Source organism: Apaloderma vittatum, unplaced genomic scaffold, assembly GCF_000703405.1.
Source record: "Apaloderma vittatum isolate BGI_N311 unplaced genomic scaffold, ASM70340v1 scaffold22296, whole genome shotgun sequence".
Taxonomy (NCBI): domain Eukaryota; kingdom Metazoa; phylum Chordata; class Aves; order Trogoniformes; family Trogonidae; genus Apaloderma; species Apaloderma vittatum.
In genome coordinates, this window is record NW_009720388.1 from 32,758 (window position 1) to 53,640 (window position 20,883).

Below are 20,883 nucleotides of genomic sequence, written 5' to 3' on the forward strand. Positions count from 1 at the left end.
TTTCAAACACATCAGAAATAATCACACATACAATCAACTACAATACATACACGTCTATTGTGCAAATAAGGACATTAAAGTAAAAGGACACTTCAGATTTATTTTCTCTTAAGTGTAAAGATAGCTGCAACAGAAATAGCTGTCTGAGTGTTTTAATCACAAGTCTGTCTCCATCAGCTTCTCTACCTGTTTGCCTCTCTCCCCCAAATTCTTTCCTATTTATATGCTGCTGATGAGATGCCTGGAAGCATCTATGACTGCTCTAGGAATATTTGTGTTACAGCATCATAAACATAAATATTCATTTCTGCTCTGTAATGGGAAACCTCCTGTAAAAAACACATGCATTTTTAATTGTTTGCTACCATACTCAAACGTAAAACACTTTTTGTCCCTTCTTTTTTTTTTTTTTTTTTAAAAAGGCAACATCTTGGCATTTCAAATACAGCTCACCACTTCAGTTTCCAGGCTTTTTATAACCCAGGGTCTCCAATTAGCTTCTTCAAAATCTACCAAGTTTCTCATTCCTTGAGTAAATTACATTTGGTGGTCTGAACATGGGACAATGTTTCTCACGGACAAGTCAATTCAAGCTAACTCGATGAGACTGTAGTTCACTACGAACAGTGTGCTGAACACACAGCGGGCATCCATTAGATTTTCCAGGTTTTCCCCCTTGTCTGCTCCTCCATTAAAATTTATCATATTTGTCTGCCTATTTGTCACAAAGATTGCTCTTCATAAATATATGCTGCCAATTTCTCAGGTCTTGCTAACTTGCAAAGTCTGAACTCAAAACCAAAACAGTTTTCACTGAGGTGTCTCAATAAATCTACATTTTTGGTAACGTTCAGATCCTCCTTTTTGTTTCATTATTTTTGCAGAGTATTAAAACGTGGACTTGGCGATAATTCATACGCAAGATCTAGGATCGGTTAGCTATACCTGTTTTCAACACACTGCTATAATTTATATCTTTATTTTCCGTCTTTGCATTAGTATATTAACTTGAAGAATTGAAGAACATTTATTTTGGTGAATGATTTGTTAAAAGGATATATTAGGGGCCAATAGTCAGAAATATAACATTAGAGAGAGAAAACTGAGGAGACTACTGCTTCAACTGTTTTGACGCTCTAAGGTACCTCCATTGTTTCTTACCTAGGTACTCTTGGATCGTGCCACGTGCTAACACCAGTCTGAGTATGCAGAAAATAGACCTGACCTTGCTGAGTTGTCCTTTGTTCTGTGAAATCAAGATAAATTAACTATAAGAACAAAAAAAAAATGCAATATATAGATACACAAAGATGGATTTTTCCAAACGAAACAAAAGTATCTTCATATAGAAGCAGAAGACACAACCCATTTTCCCAGTTTCTTGAAAGGCCTATAATTAAAAAAGAAAAAATTTGCATACCATATCCTTCAGGTAAATCGGGAGGAGTGTGCAAGTGTGTCCTGCTCATGTAATTTCTGTGCCTCTGTGACCGGACTCTCCTCTCTGCCAGCCGCGGATCTGACGACTGCCCGCAGGTTGCGCCGTTCGTTCCTGTAATTGGAGTGTTCTCGTCCACGAAACAGCTCAGCGGTCTGCCTGGACTGGAGTATTCAGATGCTGGCCTGCGGGGAAAAAATGTGAAAATTGCATTGCTGACTGGACATGGAGCTACAGGACACTCTTCAGGGAAGCTTCATTTAAGGGCTCTTGGGAAATCTCTGTCGACAGCAGAGCTGAGCACTTGACTTGCTGAGCAGGACGCCTCAACAACAGGCAAAGGGCTTCTGTTCTGTGCTCACTGGTTCATCCCAGAGTAATTAGTAAACCTCCTCATCTACCTTAAAGTCTGACCAGACACTTTGTGTATGATGAAGATCGTATCAAATACTCACACGAGCAGTTCCAACCTTAAACAGAGTGCTCAGAGTAAAATTATTTTCTTATTTTTTTTCAAATGAGCAGCATACAGCCCTTGCTTTTGTATGTCTGAGGAAGTCATCAAGCCTTGTTATTCCTTCTAATTTTTAAGGAAGATCATTAGACAAGGCTGGTGAAAAAGGGCTAAGAAAAGATTAAAATAGTTGCTCTTGAGAGCTCGACTGCAAGAGGAAACAGTGAATTATGTGGGTTCATATCTCAATGCTGCTTTCAAAAGGATTTAAAATGGGTTAAAAGGGGGATTTGATATGGACGCAGGAAATCCCAGAAACAAATTATCTATTTTGCATTTGTTTTTCTGCTGCAAATGTGTCTAGAGCTTAGAATAGGTATTTTAACATAACAGGAAAAATACAGATAAGTAAATTAAAAAGCTGTTCAGTCCCTTCACTCACTTGAAAACTGAGAATGTATACCAGAGCTGGCAGTGTTAACAGTAGAGTATTTTAAGTCAAATACATCTATACAGAGACTGGAAAAATATTTATTGAGGATGGAGGAGACAGTCTGCAGGCACAGACGGTCTGCAGAAGAGTTTGAAAAACATGCAATGACAGCGTCTACATCTCAGCTAACAGCGGAACTTCTTGGAGGAATACCTTCACAACATGTATCTACACTTATCAGAAAAGCTGATCGTAATGATTTCAAAACATACTCTGGAACAACTGGCTTTTAAAGTTCTGGATTACGTGGTCATAGCACGTAAATAGACAATGTCTGCCAGCTATTTAAGATCTCTTCTCTTCATTCCTGACGATGTCTGCACATTGTAATGTCTGTATTTACAGAGCTCTACCATAGCAGCTCTACAGGAAAACAAAGATGCTAGTATTAGGAGGGGAAAAAAATATATAGTCAGAATGATTCTTCTGAGTTAAATATTAGGCAGACTGAAGGAGTAGGATGTTAGAGAAGAAAGGCATACAGCGCTTGCAGAGGGACTCAGAGGAATGCCAAATAGCCCTGTTAGAGCCATTTAGAGTCGCTTGTGCTCAGCACTCCTGGTCAGCAAGCAACCTTCACCATTGCACAGTCTCCTGAATAATTTCTCACCGTGTTGGTCTCTCCCACTGAGTTGTTCGTGTAATATGATTTAAATACTGGATCCTTCCAGAAGCAGTCCTCCGCTCCTCCCACCTGGAATTCAGACATTGAGAGATAAGGCAATGAGTGGTATTTCCAGGAAACCGGGGCACAAAAAGTTTCCACCATAAATGCCAAGTCAGGAAGACTTACACTATTATGAATCATGTTAGCTGAACAAGGTAACAGGAAACAACCAGAAGTTCAACTCAGAATTGATTTTACATATTCTTCCCTTGGAACCAGGCATATCATTAACAATATCACACCTTCATGTTCGGTAACTGTTTGACTTCTAATTAAATCCAAATAGTCACATGAAGAAACTTACTGAAAATATCAAATAATGCATTTAACTTTTGACCACTGATTCTAATAAGCGTTTTCATAGTATCTTCATGCACTACTTGCTTTCATTTAAAAGTCACGTTCAAATAAAATTACTTCTTAATTATTATTATTTTTGCCTTCCAAAATACACAGCTATATAGCTAGCTTTGCAGTTACACAATTAAGCAAGCAATATTTATACAAGAAACATCCTGAAGTGAAAATTTAAAAGCATTTTCAAAAGCATTTTTGACTTCTCCATACTCCAAATTAACAAAAAGAATGCTGTTTAGGACTTCGACAATAATTTATGTTTCAAAATTCATCATCTGAAAAAACAGCTTCTCCTGTATTTACTTGCCAAGAATGACATTCAGAAGGTCTGTGTGTGCTCTGAAAAAGTTGATGACAGCACCAGAACCTAAAACAGTATTTTTTTGTGTTCGCCAAACTGTTTCAGGTGTTAATGATGTCATTAACTCTCATAGGAACAAATCAAAATCCTAAACCCAGTCTTTGGCAGGTAAATACAGCAAGACCTTAGGCCCCATTTACCTTTTCCGATCATGTTTTCTTCACTACGATTTACATGGAAGAAAACACGATCCATTTTTATAACAGCGTATACGTCTGCACAGCGCTGCTGAAGGCAGCCGAGCCTGAGCCTTCACCACCTTGCTACAGAACTACCGTATGGGTGAAGTCAGCTTGCTGGCTGTCGTTTAACCTCATATTAGCTTATCAGTTCTGTAATTTGAAAGACATATGTCTTCTTAGACAAGTATATTTTTTAACATATTTACTCAGAACAACACCTTCCTTTTTCCAAGAAGAGACAAGAAAAGGCCAAATATTAACTATTCTGTGTATCCTAGCTGACTTATCTCCTGCTCCTAAGTTCAAACCTGTAGAACTCTGAGCGCGAGAATAAAAATAAATTAACCTATTCGTGTACTGACTTCCCGTTACTACAAAAGTCTCTTGTATGAGCTGTATTTGTATTTACATCACAGTGATGTCAGCTTACCCATCTGGTAAATCGTTATCAAATAACCGACTGCAATCCACAACTTGTCCTCCTGTGCCTATTCGGTCTCTGGACTGAAGACTTACTATTAAGATAATAAAAGAATTATTAAAGATATGACATCTGAATGCAAAATGCAGTTACACTTGAAAGAGAAATGGTACAACTGGGAGGACTAAGCTGAGCCACACACTGGCTACAGATCAGAGAGTGTTACACAGAAACAGAGTATGCTTTCATCCCCGTAATTCTCTGAATCTTACTTGAAAAAAGTTAACTTAAAGAATACGAATGCAAGTTAAGGCAAAAAAAAGAAGTTAACCCTGACGCTGTCGTTAACTTTTCTGCACAGGAGTGGGCCTGGCAGCAGCAGAGCCCCAGCCTCACGCACGCCGGGACAGCGAGCAGGACAGGGCCCCTGCCACGCTTGCACTGCTGACAGAAAGAGCTAAAATAAGAAATCTCCATATGCTTTTGACTCCTTGTTATGTATTTTATGTGCGCATGGGATTCAACATCCACACGTACACGCACAGAACCAGGTACAATTTAACTGCGAGCAGCGCTGCACATTTGGTTTATCAGCTACTTTCAAACGCCAGCGGCAAGAAGTCAGATGTAGCTCTCACACAAAGCAGAGCTCAGCACCCGGAAAAGCTCTTAGTGCCCTCAGAAAGACTGTATTACTTTTTAACTTTTTTTTTAATGTTTCATTGTAATGGATACTTATGCCTGAAGCTTTTGTACTACAATTATGAAAACAAAGATTTTTTTTTTATTTTTAAGACAGCTTTTGTTCCCAGTATCATAATTTGCAAGGGTCCAATCTGATAATTTATGACACTTGTGTTCCTGTGGCGTTGTTTTGGCTTTTTTTTTAATGATGTGTTTTTCCTTTAACAATAAAACAACTGCTTAGAAAGCTAAATACATGCTATGGCCCACATTTCTTGAGGTGGCACTACCGCACCTCTGGACAAGGTATTCAAGTCCTACTTAATGTATGTAGTGAAATAAAATCACAAACCTTAACCTAGATACAACCAAACTTTGGATCACAAAGTTAAAAAAGCAGTTTTTGCCAGAGAGCCTGAATTTTCAACAAGCAGGTTTTGAAGCTCAGGATTTTGAGCCTTCAGCAGACCAACACAGGGATCCCTGCGGCACCTGCTTGCTTGACCCCTCCATCAATACTAACTTTCAGCCTTCCATGAACACTAAAGCTACAAAGCAACATCTTACAACACAAGACACCTTAAACTCAATTTCAGCCAAAACAAAATCTACCAGGATGTGTTTACTCTGCAGCAAACCCACTCACTACAAGTTCACATCATGGCATGTAGGCAAGGTTTGGCAAGCAATACACACAGACAAAAATGAAACTAAACAAAGGCAATTACCTCCTCTTTGCCTACGTGAGGACCAAAATTTGGGCACGGCTTCATTTTGTAATGAGTAAAGACTCATTTTTTCTGCACCGCCACACCAGAAATAAAATGGTGGCACAGAAGAGAGCTGCAAGATTAAGACACAGTTCAGGTGCCCTTTCCATCCACCACTCACAAGCGTCCCCTTTTCTTCCCCCCTTTGGTGATGACCCCAGGTTTTCAAGACAAAGATCCCCTTGCTCCCTGGCCCAAATCATAAAGTATACCCCTCGTGCACCTGATTTGTAAGGTTATCATCTGCTGAAGGTATCAATTAAATTTTAGGATTTTTTTGCAATCTTGCATAACTTCTTCATTTAAGCCAGTTTATCACAAGAAGTGCCCTTTGCATCCACCACTCACAAGCGGCCCCTTTTCTTCCCCCCTTTGGTGATGATCCCAGGTTTTATCCCCTTGCTCCCTGGCCCAAATCATAAAGTATACCCCTCGCGCACCTGATTTGTAAGGTTATCATCTGCTGAAGGTATCAATTAAATTTTAGAATTTTTTGCAATCTTGCATAACTTCTTCATTTAAGCCAGTTTATCACAAGAAGGACTGAGAGTGTATTTATAACTTATTCTGTCTTCTTACTTTTAATCAAGATTGGGCTCATTCACTTGTTCAAATTGTATTATCGAAGAAAGATTAAAATACAAGATTAATGACAACAATTTACATAACGAGACAGGAGTCTTTCGAATCTTACCAAGGATGCATTAAATTAAAACATAGCCATGACCGAGGAAACCTGACCTTTTTGATGATAACAGTGGAAAGCAGAACATACAGATTTGTTCTTGGTCTCCACTGTAACCTCACAAGCTGTGTCTTCCCCAGGTTCGAGGCATGATCCAGCAGCTCCCGCTAATTAGGGACAGCCCCGACAGGATGCCAGAAGAGCTAGTGCTGCTTTGGCTGTACTGCTTCCCAGGATCACGTTGGGTTAAGCCAGCTCACCAGTCTAGTTTATGCCCACACCACTGACTAGTTGTCGGATAACTAGTCACCTCTCAGGTGTATTTGCCAGCTCACATTGCACGGAATTTGCCCCAGGCTTCCCACCTGGCACCTCAATAGCTTTGAGACCTTTCTGCTTTGGGGTGGGGTTTGTGCTTTTGTTTTGTGGGTCTGGTTTGGGTTTTTTTTGCTTAACTAATGCTAGCGTTCTCAATTCCCGATGACAAGGATGCATGTTGTGTACTCTGGAGGGCAGCATGAGAGCACATCACGATGTGAGGGTACGGTCCCTGCCACTGTCACGCCGGAAGGACTGCTGTGGGCAGAGTGGATCTCTGCTGGTGGGAGCAGACCCTGCACAAGCTCTCCTCTCCCATCAGCTGAGCTCAGCTGCCTCTTAAAAGAAACCCCAACATCAAAATCTCAGTGTACGGCATGGAGGACCAAACGACCAGTATACTGGAGCAAACCACAAAGCAAACCAAACTGACAGCATCATACACTCTAGAAAACAGATGGGTTTATCCTCTACTCTTCTGTGCAAGCTCAAGTGGAAAATTTAATATTCAAGAATGGCCTGAAGCGTAGGCAACGCACTTAGGATTCCACATTTCTACCAGCGTTTGACTCACCTGTGCCACCTCACCCTTATCTTAATGTGTGCAAACACACTTGCAGATCAGATGCTAGACAGATGGTTAAAGCAACATCAAGAGGTAAAGTCATAGGTATTACCCAAGAGAGCGCTTTGAGGAAAGCAAACAAATGCAGTAAAGTCCTTATTTGCTGACTGATACTTCAATCATTTTCCCTGGCTGACAAAATAAGAATGCTTCTTGAATATTATTTGAACTAGGAATTGGACACAAAAATGAGCACGCAAATTTGCTTTTCCTTCCCCCATGCCCAAATATTCTCATTAACATCTTGCTATTAATATAAAGACTTCTTATCCTAACTTTTTCTGACCATTTTTCCTAGAAATGCTGCCTTCTGAAACAACTTACAATGCACCAAAAATAGAGCGTTTATGAAGTCATCCGTGGATACTTGGGTTTCAATTTGACAGCTTCTTTTTAATTCTTAAGTTTCTTAAGGTTTATGAGTTAGCAGAACAACAAAGCACAGACTGGTGACAGACTTGTTAATAACCCGTGAAAACAGAAAATGAATTGACCAGACAGCAATTCACTCCTGTGACAGCAAGATGTTTCACCCTTTTGCAAAGCCTACAGGAAGCCCAGTTTGCTGGGAGTTAGTTTTTCACAAGGAGTTCATGCTTTAACTGTCACCATCCTTTACGGTGACATTTAAGGCTTTCTAAATAAATTTCGTATTATCCACAGTCTTATCTGTCTCAACACTTATAATAATATTTTGTAGGGATTATTTTGTGGAGGTTTTTTTTGGGAGGGGGGATTGGCATTCCGTTTTGTTGTTTGTTTTGGTGTGGGGATTTTTTGTTTGTTTGTTTTTTCCTTTTAAATTCTCTACATACACACTTGAAGCTTGAGGTTCAAATGGCTCTGGCACTAGACAATGTATTTGAAAAAAAATAATTTCAAAACAGAAAACTGACATCTAGGAAGGCTACTTCTACAGCTATGATTAAGTTCCAAGAGAAGTAAAAAATAAAAACCCTTACTTACCTACTATCTGTCCTCTAACAGTATCATTGTCGTTTGGCCCAAGCTTGCACAGATCCAATCTCTGATCTGTGAAACAAGGACACAAAAGTTTAAGCCATAGAACACTGAAAGGCACATCGAAGTACCAGCACAAGAAAACTCAGCCTAATGTAAGATAGTTAAGACTTCAACAGATGGAGGAAGGGAAGTAAAGCTAAAAATCTTAGCAAAAAACTTAATTTTTCAAAATTTTAAATCAGAAAACATGACTAGAGTAACTTCTGCTTCAATATTATTCGTACTTCACAAAGCTCTTTTGATGAATAGGAAATGACATTATCCTAGACTGGATGTCTAAAGTGATTGTAAGAAATATTTTGAAGTCTCTTCCCTTTGAAGACCAGCCACTGTCATAATGCACTTCCAGTTCAACAACTCATACTCTTACAGCACAGAGATAACCTGCAGCATAGATCCACGTGCTCCACACTAAACAGGTAGAACTTTATGAAATTGAGCAAAGCACAGTGCACTGAAGCACTGATCTAGTGACAAATATTTAAAAATGAGAACTTCCTTCACTGAGAAGCCTGTTACTGAAAGTAAAATCACAACGCTTCTCTACCAGCACGTCACTTCTTTCTTTGTCTCACTTGTACAGCCAAGCATTGCTCTTCCATCACAACTGTGCGCCTAATTTTGTTCACTAGTAAATGGCACCCATTAGGATAATGAGCAAAAAGCATCTTACATGTTAATTAACCTTTGAAAAAGTAAATACGAAGTGCTCAAAGTGTTACTTAATATCTTATGGCAAAATGTACTAATTAATTTAAGACCCATTAATTTTTAAACTACAAATTTGGCTTCAAGATAGATTTACTGGTTTTTTTTATCCCTTAAGACTTGCATTTTTTAAGGTAATAAAAATATAATTTGAAGGTAATTAGAATCTGTCTTCCTTTGGAATTCCAACAAGCTAAGTTCAGTCTTGTCAATCCAGAATCAGACGGTGGCACTGAAGTTATCAACTGTCCACGGTAACATTGAAAAAGGCAAAGGTAAGTTACATCTTTAACCTACTTGTGTTACCCTCGGCCACAAAACACTGCTACGAACTACCAAAGCAACTGGAACATACAAGCTTTATAAAAAACAACAAAAACCCAATTAAATGCCACCCTTTGAAAGTCTGTGCATGAGAGTTTGGTCTGAAAGAGAAGAAACTCTAGTCTTTAGCTTACTTACAACCAGTGTCTTTAAGGCGGTTGATTGCGTTTGAAAGAAGTCTCACACACCCCAGAAAACCAGCTCCCTGCTTTTTATGAATTTTCTTGTGATTCCACACACTGATTGTTATCGAGTCCGACTTCCCAATGTATCTGAAAAATGTGCAAAAACAGTACTGTGAATGGCACTTACTGAATACTTCGAAGATGCTCCAGAAATCACCTTGGAGGAAAAAACAGATTATCAACCAACATATTAAAATTTTAACACACACACACACACACTGTGGCAGCAAAGGAGATTAAGTCATCTTCAGATAAGATGTACGCATTGTACTTTGATGAAAGCATGTCTTATGAAAGACTTTACTTCAATACAGACTAAGCCAAAGTCCTGATTCTGGAAGAATCCAAAGCCTACCAAAATCCACTGGAAACAGTAACACAAACAGGCTGTGGGCTGGCCCGGAGACCACATCTCTTCAAGCAGCTACAAACATGCTCAGAGTCATGCCTATGCTCAGCCTAACCAAGGAGAACGGCAATGCTCGTGGCAGCAGGTGTCTGTGAGCAGCGCGAGCAGGCAGCGCGGAGCAAATGCCAGGGCAGAAACTATCGGTTCAGAATCCTTCCGTAGCACTTCACCTGCTGCTGCTTTTCGGGCTATTCTTGCAATCACTGGCAACGCAAGTCACCCTCCTTTAGAGCTCTTCTGAGCGCTCAGGGAAAAGGTAAGGTAAACCTAGCACCGCATCTGCAGTCAGCACATCTTTGGGAAGCCAATTTCCTATTCAGAAAGCTTCAGAAAGGCCCTGTTTATAACATACGTTACATATTGCGAACGTGACCCATTACAAAAAAAGTTCGTACAGTATTTTAGTCGAGATGTGCTACATTGCCCTCCTGCCCCGCGCTCACACGGGGACGGGCTGCTCTCAGCAAGTTATCACAGAAAGGCTTTGCAAAACCCAGATCCGCATTTCACCGACTCGGGGAAATGCGGACACTGCAAGTTATTGTATTTTTGCTTTTTTGCTTGAAGCTTTGCTCTTCAGAAGCAATTACTTTGTGAGCTAGTTTTTGTTTTCAAAACTTTCAGAGGACAATTTCAAAACACCTATGATAAACCAGCTATTGCCAGTACTGAATTATTATAGTTATTTCAAGTTGACGAAAATGAATTTGTAACTATGGCTTCGATCCCAAGAACTGCTTGTAGTCTTCCCTTCCCAGACCACAGATTCTCGCCTTTGGCAGCTTAGTTCCAAGTGCCTTTTGTTTGTTTTTGAAGGAAAACTGATCTAACAGACCCAACCAACCTATGTCTAAATACATCTCCCGCACTGACTGAGACTGTATCAGCTTTAAAACATAATAATATTTCCATCAAGATAGAAATGATACTGTCAAGGTTGGCAAACCAAACAGTTGAACTAACTGCCATGGCTTAAAATTGCAGCTGTGATCAGCACGTTCTCAATTAACTCTTCTCCCGTTTTTCCTTTTCCAAAAAGTAGAATTTTGACAACTTTTTTCCCACCTGCACACTGGAGCTGACCCAAGAAGTAGGAGACAGAAAAGCCTAACTGCAGGCACACACCCATGAGCACGGTTTAAAATTACCAGTGCACATTTGAAAGGGAAAAAAACCCAACCCAAACCACCACAACATACCAAAGAAAGCCAAACAAAACACAAACTTAACGCAAAAAAACCCTAAAGTTTTTGAGTTGTAAACTGATCGCATAATATAGGTCAGATTTTTGGCCTTACAACCTTGACAATGCCAATTTTGCATAAAGAAACGAGAGATGAGGATGGGTATTCACGTGCACAGTTGCAGTCTACAATGTTTCATGTACTTAAAATAAATTCTCATGAGGACAAGCTAGGTGCACTTAAAAAATAAAGACTTATCATGACCTGTCTTGAATTTTCCAGTTTTCCTTGTTGCTTTAAAAAAGTCAAAGGTATATGGTTAAACACAATTTCATAACATAACAGTTTGAATAATATGTAGAACAGCTGAATATACAACAGAGTTTCCAAGAATTACTGTAACATTTCAGGCTAAGGGTCTCATCGTCGAGATGCAGAAGTAAGCCATCCACACCAAACCAGTGAGGGCTTCTCTGTCACCACTATAACCCACTCCGCGCTTTGCACCAGAAAACCCGACTGATTCACACACTTCATAGAAATAAAGCAAGACAAGCCGCATTTTCCAAATAAAATGTCTTTCTTTTTTTCTTCCTCCCTCCGCCCCTCAAAGGAAGAAAGTAATAGTTCGGTAAGTGCTAGCTGGCTTCATGGCAAAATGTTTCATCTGTATTTCTGCAAAACTTCAGGCATGAAAATACATGGCTGCATTTAGAGAGTGACAGCTGGACAAGCTGACATTTCCAATTCATTTGGTGGATAAGTTACAGTTGTTTTACATCATCATGCAATGAAGTTCCAACATAAAAGCCTGAGCTAGGAATTTTTTTTTGTTATTAAAAAAAAAAGAATGTTCTAAAAAATAAAGTAAGTGTCAAAAAAAAAAAGAAAAAGAAAAAAGAAAAACACACACCAAGAAAAAATCCCAAAGCCAACCAAACCAAAACACCCAGCCAGAAACAAAACCCACAAAGCTCTCATTTTGTTGGATGTCCCTCTCTTCCTCCCCTTAACCGAAGTGGGGTTTTTATTTTTTTATTTTTTTTTACTCTTACCCTATCAGCAGTATCTATTTCACAGCTTCAGCTGTGATTAGTGTTAATGACACAGAAACCCACAAATTCAATCTCCATATACATTTTGTTAACTCCCATATTTCCTGAACCTGCAAAATTAGGGCTCTGGATAAGAATTGTCCATTTGGAAATAAATTAAAATGCTTATTCTTAGCACTTTCACTTTTAACCAAAAATCACGCATATGCCATACCAGAAACCTCAAAAATATTTTAATCAAATTTAAAACACTGGGACAATTGTTACTTTGTCTAAATAAGATGATCTCTGCCAAGGTGCTATTTCCTTCTGAGCCAATACACCACTCAGGAAGGTTTGTATCAAGTGACTTTTCATCCCTGTGGCATTATATACACTTTCCCTGAAGAGTTCAGCTTGGTAGAGAAAAGCAGAATAAAGAAAGTGTGTGTGGGGGGAATATTCCTGAAAAAAAATACACCTCTCCCTGATCACAAGTCAGATGTACTCCCTCCAGAAAGAGAGAAAAATGCAACATCAAGAGGTACGAACGCAGGCTTGCAAGCCAGGAATTCCCTATTTCTAACCCATGCTGTCACACACACTCTTTTTACAATCTGGACAAATTACTTGGTCCATTTTCCCATTTCTGAAATTTTTCTAATATAATGGTAGCATTATGCTTCGAGATATCAGCTGTTTTCAAACTGGGGGAGAAGATGGTGCGAAGAGACATAATGAAAAAAGTATCAGCCTCGTTTTTTTCTCTTCTCTCTGCCCAAAATTGCTCTCAATCCCTTGTAGCAACTTAAGGGTGTTCAGGCCTCTGGGACGGTCGGAAGGGAACCAGCCAGAGGCTGCGGCTTTGACAGGAACCCAGCACGGACACGTGGCACTGACGGGCTGCTCTCATCTCCAACCCAGTGGTACCCAGTCCAATGTTAAGCTGAGCCTACAAGACACTGTAGAAGCAGCCACATCAGATTCTACTCCAGTTGTTCCCAACAGACCCACCTAAGAAGTTCAGCAAAGACTTGTATGCCTGGTGTGCCTGAGCCGGGAATGGCCAGATCTGCCGCTACGGGCCAAACGCAACTCAGAAATACTTTCACTCTAAAAGAAGCATCAGCTTCACCCAAGTGGTCTAAACAACCACGTCAAGAAGGCAAAGCTGTTACGAGGAGCCGTCTGATGGCTCTTTTGGGGTCTCATCTAGGATGTGATTGTTTGAATCAGCACTAAGCAGAACCGTTGCCTTCTGTCCCTGAGAAACATCCAGGATCGTTGGCAATAGGTGAGCTTGAGAATGCGAAGGCAAGGAAGGCTAGGACGTGCAGGGAGGAGATTTTGACAAGAGGTAGAGTTGGAGAAGTTGGGTGAGGTTACATTTGAGAGGCAGAACAAAGAAGAAGAAGAAGAGTCCATGCAAGAACCTGGGGTTGCAGATTTGAAGGGCGCAGCATCAAGATGGGACCAGGACTGGGTTTCGGCATGCATCACGGCACAAGTATCTTTTAGAGATCAACAGACCACAGGACTGGCTATGCCGTAAGCGCAAAGGCTGCTGGGGAGGGCTGGAGAACGCTGGAGGGCAGAGATGAGTGCTGGGAGGCTGTAGGAGTGACCTAAGTTATCACAGAAGAGATGAAAGTGGAAGAGAAAAAGGTGATTTAAGTTTCAGAACTGCTGGTTTCAAATGCTTTGAATGCAAGCAAGTCTGTAAACACATTAAGTCTGGTTATTCAGAGCTCTGAGGAAAGGCCTGAACAACAGGGAAGGCATAAACATGACAGAAAATAAGGAAGGGGAATTCATCCAGGGCAAGCAGGGTATGTTACTGACATTAAACTGCATCCAGACAGGAACTATTTGGCAATTTCTTTCTGGAAAGCTTCCCAGATTTCCCCTTCCCTTTACACACACCCATCTAGACTGAGGAGTCTAAGGAACTAATTCAGATTTCACACTAAAATCTGAATTAAGAACCACGTAAGGCAAAAGTAAAACCTTTTTCGTTCTTTATCACACTGCAGACTTAAAAAAAATAAATAAAAATTGTAGATAAGAGACTATCTATTATGCCGAATCAGGTTAGCAAGCCACAAAATTCCCTTGGAATTAGCAACTTAATTCCGACATTATTGCATAAATACATCACAACAGATCCATCTTACTGTGCCATATGCATATGCCATCACATGATACACAGGACTGTTAATTAGCAGCAGTGTTAACCTGTTATACAAATTCCAGCCTGGGGACACTTCAATCAACCCAGCATGGCCAAGAGACAGATTTATTGCACATAAGCTTATCACCACCATTGAAAAAACAACAGAAATCTTCACGGTAGGAAAAAAAAGAGAAAAGGAAAAAAAAAAAAAGCGTGATTTTTTTTTAAAAAAATTTTACATAACTGCTCCTTCCTCTGGTTGATTCCCTACGCTGCGTGGTGGCAGGAGCAGGCAAGCTGCCACCGAGACTCCATCTGTTACGCTCAGTGTGCGAAACATTTCCTGGCGCGGTGGAAGCGTCGTAAGGCAGAGACTCGCATTCCCATGCAAGGGGGTGTTGTCAGGGTAAACACTAGGAAGCTTAAAAACTTATGCTTTTCAAAGAATAAGAAAGATTAAGCCCTGTCTTCTACGAGGTTTGCCATCAGGTGCTTAGCAGTAGGATGGTTACTATTCCTATTATTTTCTCCCCCAGAAAAGTTGATTGTCTTAATGTCTGGTGCAGATGAAAAGCTGCGACCTGACACCAGGTGCATTACAGTAAAAAGTTACCTTAAGATCAAAGTCAGTCAGTGAGTTGTTGTACAAAAAGATCTAATCTTGTACTGCTGTTTTAAATCGGAACTGAAGACCAAGTGAGTGATATTTATTCATAAATTTCCGTAGAGTAAGAAATAACAAGCAAGACAATAAAAGGGGTTAAATGATAATGAAAAAAACCTTAGAGAGGAAAAGGACTATTTCTAAATTACGAGGCCCGATATGCTAAATTTTAATTTGGATTAAAAATGCTCTGTATACTTCTGTCATCAGGGAACTCAACTGCCAGTATCAAGTAAAGTAGTATTCCCTCCAGGACAAGTAATTTATATTGAAAATAATATCCTAACTCAACAAAACCTCAGGTTATTTTTAGGAATCTTCTCTGCAAAAAAAGAAAAAAACTCCACACACCCAAAACTATTTCACGCAAGTCTAAATTCCTTAGGACAATTCGACAGGGGATGCTCCAAATATGCCTGAGCAAAATATTCTGGCAGAAACCCCGTTTTATCTCTGTTTTTTATAATACAATGGGGACTGCAATCATGGTCTTGCTTCAAAGCTAAGACAACTACAGTATCCAGACACCAGCATGATTTGTTCCATAAAACAACGTAAAAATACCTTCTCTTCATTCTTCCTTGAAAATTATAACCAGAAGGGATTTTTTTCCTACAGATTTTACTTTTTTTTCCCCCCATTACTCACACTGTACATTAACATCCCCTCTCATTTCCCATGTCCTCTGCCCCTTTTCCTCTGCAGAACGGACCCAAGTCTCCAAGTCATCAGCGCTTCCCATCCATTAGAACTCGGTCCTGTCAACCGCTGAACTCGCCTTGGCATCGCGGCTCTTCAAACGCTACGACACTGGCAGATAAACGTGGGAGCTGTAGGGAACCGCTGACATTTTCAACACAGAATTCAGTAGCAGATAACTGCTGAATGACGGCCCACCGTTCCTCTTCGAAAGCATCCCTTCCCTGCCTGTACAAAGGTTACAGGACGGCTCTACAGAATCACAGAATCATCCAGGTTGGAAAAGACCCTTGGGATCATCGTGTCCAACCACTAACCCTACTTGCAAGTTCACCCCTAGACCATATCACGCAACACCACATCCAAGCGATGCTTAAACACATCCAGGGATGGCGACTCAACCACCTCCCTGGGCAGCCTGTTCCAATATCCCACAACTCTTTCCGTGAAGAACTTCTTCCTAGTGTCTAAACCTACCTTGTTTAAGCTTGAAGCCATTCCCTCTAGTTCTGTCACTAATTACCCGAGAAAAGAGACCAGCACCAACTTCTCCACAATGTCCTTTCAGGTAGTTGTAGAGAGTGATGAGGTCTCCCCTCAGCCTCCTTTACACTCAAGTCACGTTGGCAGCACTCTCCTTTCCACCTTACGCCCCTTCTATCCTTGTAAAGCTACACATTAACAATCTGTAATGGGCCCACCTGACTAAACAACAATAAAAATCCACGCTCACGTTTCATTCCTGCACCAAGAGAGCATCGGTGGTACTCGGGGGATGCACACTGTCGTCCTGCTTCATCCAGGCAGGTGGGTTCATGTACGCTAAGATCGCTTCACAAAAGAAGCCAAAACTCAGCGAGCTGTGATGAGCCCAAGATTCCTTACCAAAGCTCACAGGCTAACACAGGCACACCCTTACTGACCCACTGCAGCTCATTTCATCAGCAAAGAATTACTTTTTTTTTTTTAGCTCTATCCAGCTACCTTCCTGTGGGTGAAGTGAACTGAATCCATTTACCAGCCCTGCTAATCCAGTCTGGCCAGTGCAAGAGAAGCAGCATGAACCCACGCAGTAAACTGGGAAATGGGTTGAAACAGGAGAGAAAGGGGGATTTTTCCACTTCCGGTGGCAGCAAGCTGCGGTATCAGTGCAATCTCCTCTCAAATTTCACCATTAGGACATTGCATGGAGTATTAACTGTTGTTTGGAAAAAAAAAAAAAAAGCAAGCTCAAGCTAGATCTTCACAAATGGATTGTCAACTTGGAGAGGATGCAGAAGGGCACAGGTCTGAAAAATGCATCTATATGAACCAACATTTTGATAGGTTTAATAACAAAAAAGTCAAATTAACTTAGAATTCTTTAAATACAAAGAGCTATTCCTTCTACTTTAACTTCAGCTCGGTTCATATAAATTTTTCTAATGCATATGAATTCGAGTTTCACACGCAGACTCTAAGCTTGCAAAGAGTCTGAATAATAAAATTGTAATGTTACAGCTTTCCTCAGAGATAGTGCCATTACTTCACTAAACCATCAAGGATATTCTGTTAAGCAGTAAGGAAAATGTTTTGAACACTGCATTAAAACATTATGAACAATGACTTCACATATTTAGTCTTGGTCATTCAAATAAGGAGTAGGTCAAGATATCACCTTAAAGCAGGCCTTCACATTCTGCTGAGAGACCTATCAGGTTGCCTTTCTTCACTGGGAAACAGGGGGACAAGAAATTCTGTGTTCTTATACTCAATTTGATCTAGGTTTGATGGCCAAAGCTAACATAAATACGCTCAAACAATTTCTAATAACATCAGTGCGGAATGGAGCCATGTGGGGGGGGAAAAAAAAAAAAAGAAGTCAAAGATCGAAATAATGCCTTAGAAAGAAAGAATACAATGAGGCAAAACTGTTCCTTTCTCCTCCTCATCTTCCATCCCAAGGAAAAAGATAAAGAGTAAAAGGACAAAAGACATGGAAAACAAAGCATGCACAAACACAAAGAAATCTATACAAAAATAGTAAGAAAAACCTATTTACACTGTACAAAATATTCTATGCTTTAGGAAGAGAATAAACATGACATATACATGTCATACAGATTAGATTGCTCAAAAGCACAGAAAGATGCTTAAGTGATGATAACAATGTAACAATTTATACTGAGAACATCATTTAGGGCAGAAAATGGCACAAAGGAGACAAAGCTGAACGAGAGGCACACAGAAAGAAAGACACTGCAGCACTGCAACAGACAAAAATAGCATGGAGAGAGCAGTCTGAGGGAAATACTGTCAATTATTTGCTTCATTTTACAGAAGGGTTAATGTGAAAATATTACAGAAAAATAGTGCTAGAGTACATGGAAAGCATGCTGCAGACACCATCCCTAGAAAACCAAGTAGAGTGTTTAGATTTTGAGCAAAAGCAGATAAAAATATGAAACAAATTCTGGGATATTTTCCAAGCTGTAAATAGGGCAGTATTGTGAACATCTGACAATGTCTGTGTACTTTAGAGGATTTCACTTCAAACCTTTGGTTATCACTGTTACCACCTACAGGTCATAATGCTGATTCCATTTTGGATCAAGTGTATTCTTCACAGTATCTGTAGAATGGCATTGGCCAGATCCGTCCACCACAACCTTAGCAAATGGATCAGGAAGTCCTAGGGGGAGGAAAAGAAAAAAAAAACCAAAAAACACTAGCAAATGGATCAGGATGCTTTGAAGTCCTGTACTGTATCATTGCACTTTTTTTCTTTTTTATATGCTAGTCAAAGTCGCTCTTTATTCATAAATAAGAACCATATTTAATGCATGGGAATAACATGACATACTAAGCACAGGACATAGCTAAATTAGCAATCAAACCAAGAAAGAGTTGTGTAAATCAAACACTTCGGGAAGGAAAAAAAATCTGAACACCCTAATCTTCCTAATTCAGGTTTGAGTAAAGTCTCAGTATACAAAGAATTCAGCAAAAGGCATAGAAAACAGATCTACATTCTTTCTATTTTTAGAATTAATTATAATCATGATTTTGATTGGTGTTGGTACTGCAGAAAACCACCTATAGCAGATTATTCTCACTTTTGAGCCCCACTTTGCTTTCTGCTAGCTTTCTACTTCATTTTCTGCTAGCTTTGCACTTCAAAAAAACCACTCAATATAGGCTCAGCTGAACAACAAAAATCAGTACAAAGATGGTGCCAGGCTACACAGCTGAGGATGGGAACAAAGCAGGACCAGAGCAGCCTACAATGAGCTCTGCTGCAACTGGGATTCTAAGTAACCTGTGAACCAACACCAAAAGGGATGGTCCCAGCACGAACAGCCCTAAGCCACGCAGTCCTGGCCCTTTTTCCCCTCGTACCAATTCCTCCCCTCATCGAGTGCCCAGGGAATCAGCTGAAGGAACTAAGGTGGTGAAACATTATTCACGTTCTCTGCAGCACAAGTTTTGTACCGGTTCTGCTTCCCCAGGTGACTCACGATGGAGCCAGTCAGGCAGCAGAGCGGCTCAGGACACGCGTCAGAGCACGTGGGGACAAAGGCAAAGCACGTGGGGAAAAGGAGGAACAGGACCTTGTGAGATTTGTGCTTCAGTACAGAAGTGCATCACAGGTTTCAAATCTTGAGGTTTGGGGTGGGGTTTTTTTAGGCATCATCAAACTGTTAAACACCCAAAAACTTGCCATCCATACAAAACCCCAGCTATAACGCAAGATTTGGAAGCATCATGAATTACAACATAAAGGTACAACGCCTTCTTCAAGGTCTTTTAAAAAATGAAGCTGGAAGAGTGTAGGTTTAGATTAGATCTAGGGAAGCTCTTGACCCTGAGGGTGGTGAGGCACTGGGACAGGTGGCCCAGGGAGGCTGTGGATGCTCCATCCCTGGAAGTGCTCACGGTCACGTTGGATGGAGCGTTGAACAACCTGATCTAGTGGGAGATGTCCCTGCTGTGGCAGGGGGGTTGGAACGAGATGGTCTTTGAGGTCCCTCCCAACCCAAATCATTCTATGGTTCTGTGATTTGAAGTTCGGGTTTGATCGTTCCAACTCTTCCTGCTCTCACCTGGAAGGCACAGGCAGGTGATCCGTGTGTGATCTGCTACTGCCTTACACAGCCAATAACATTCCTTTCTGCCTCCTTCATCCACCTCTTTAGCACTTCTTTCAAAACATTAAAACATAATTTCAGACTCAGTAATTATTAATAATCCTATCATAATACCTAAGATGTACATCTGTCTGCTGGAGAGTAAGCTCCTACATGAAAAACATTTTAATAAATGTGGTACTAATTGAAAAACATGTAATTTGCCTGAAAGAGTAAATTTGTTTCCCACTCTCATCAAAAACAAAGACAGTGCGTCAGCGCTTTAATTATTATTATTATGTGATGAGTGTCATGTAAGAGAAAATTAGAAGCCCTGAAATAAAACTGTGTTAAAACATACACCCCCTAGCTCCCTAACATCTTAATACAATTATCTTGTGCAAATACTGGTGTACAGAGCCCGGATAGTATTTATCTCATCTATAAGCATATAAAACTTTAACAGCTACTTACGGAAAAAATCCTTTTTCACCAAGTTTTTTGCACATAGTACTGTAAGAAAAAAAGAAATGCAAAATTAAGTTACTGATTCCCAACTTAAAAAAGAAAAAGTTACTTTACCCATCCAGCATTCCAGAAAATCCTGCTCAAAATAAAATGAATGAACATAAACGAAGTGTGCTCCTACATCATTTACATTGTCATGTAAAATAATTCCTGAAAGCTGAGCCAGAAGTGTCATCTTTTGGCAATTTACCTTTAGGTAGATTTTAAGAGAAGCGATAGGGTAGTGGTTTCCCCAGGCGATAGTTTCACATGAACAGGTTGGGTTTTTTCCCCCTCAACTGTTTTGCCAACTCTGTATTTACCTAGTGAAGGAACTGGATTATTTCTAATTAGCTCACCATATGGCGGCACCAACGATTGGGCCAGTAAAATTCGTGGTGTTACACAAGCA

The 20,883-nt window shown here is 40.3% G+C and overlaps 1 protein-coding gene across 1 annotated transcript in view; it reads right to left on the reverse strand.

Moving 5' to 3' along the window:
* The window catches only part of SMURF2 (SMAD specific E3 ubiquitin protein ligase 2), a gene marked incomplete at its 5' end in the record, with an annotated part of 32,538 nt that extends 12,060 nt beyond the window's left edge, over positions 1-20,478 (reverse strand). Inside the window, 8 exons of the mRNA XM_009871005.1 lie at positions 1,162-1,246; positions 1,421-1,623; positions 2,996-3,079; positions 4,383-4,467; positions 8,422-8,487; positions 9,649-9,782; positions 18,421-18,529; positions 20,439-20,478. Of these exons, the coding sequence (XP_009869307.1) occupies positions 1,162-1,246; positions 1,421-1,623; positions 2,996-3,079; positions 4,383-4,467; positions 8,422-8,487; positions 9,649-9,782; positions 18,421-18,529; positions 20,439-20,478 (806 nt within the window). The remainder of the gene's footprint in view (positions 1-1,161; positions 1,247-1,420; positions 1,624-2,995; positions 3,080-4,382; positions 4,468-8,421; positions 8,488-9,648; positions 9,783-18,420; positions 18,530-20,438) is intronic.
* Between the last annotated feature and the right edge of the window lie 405 nt (positions 20,479-20,883).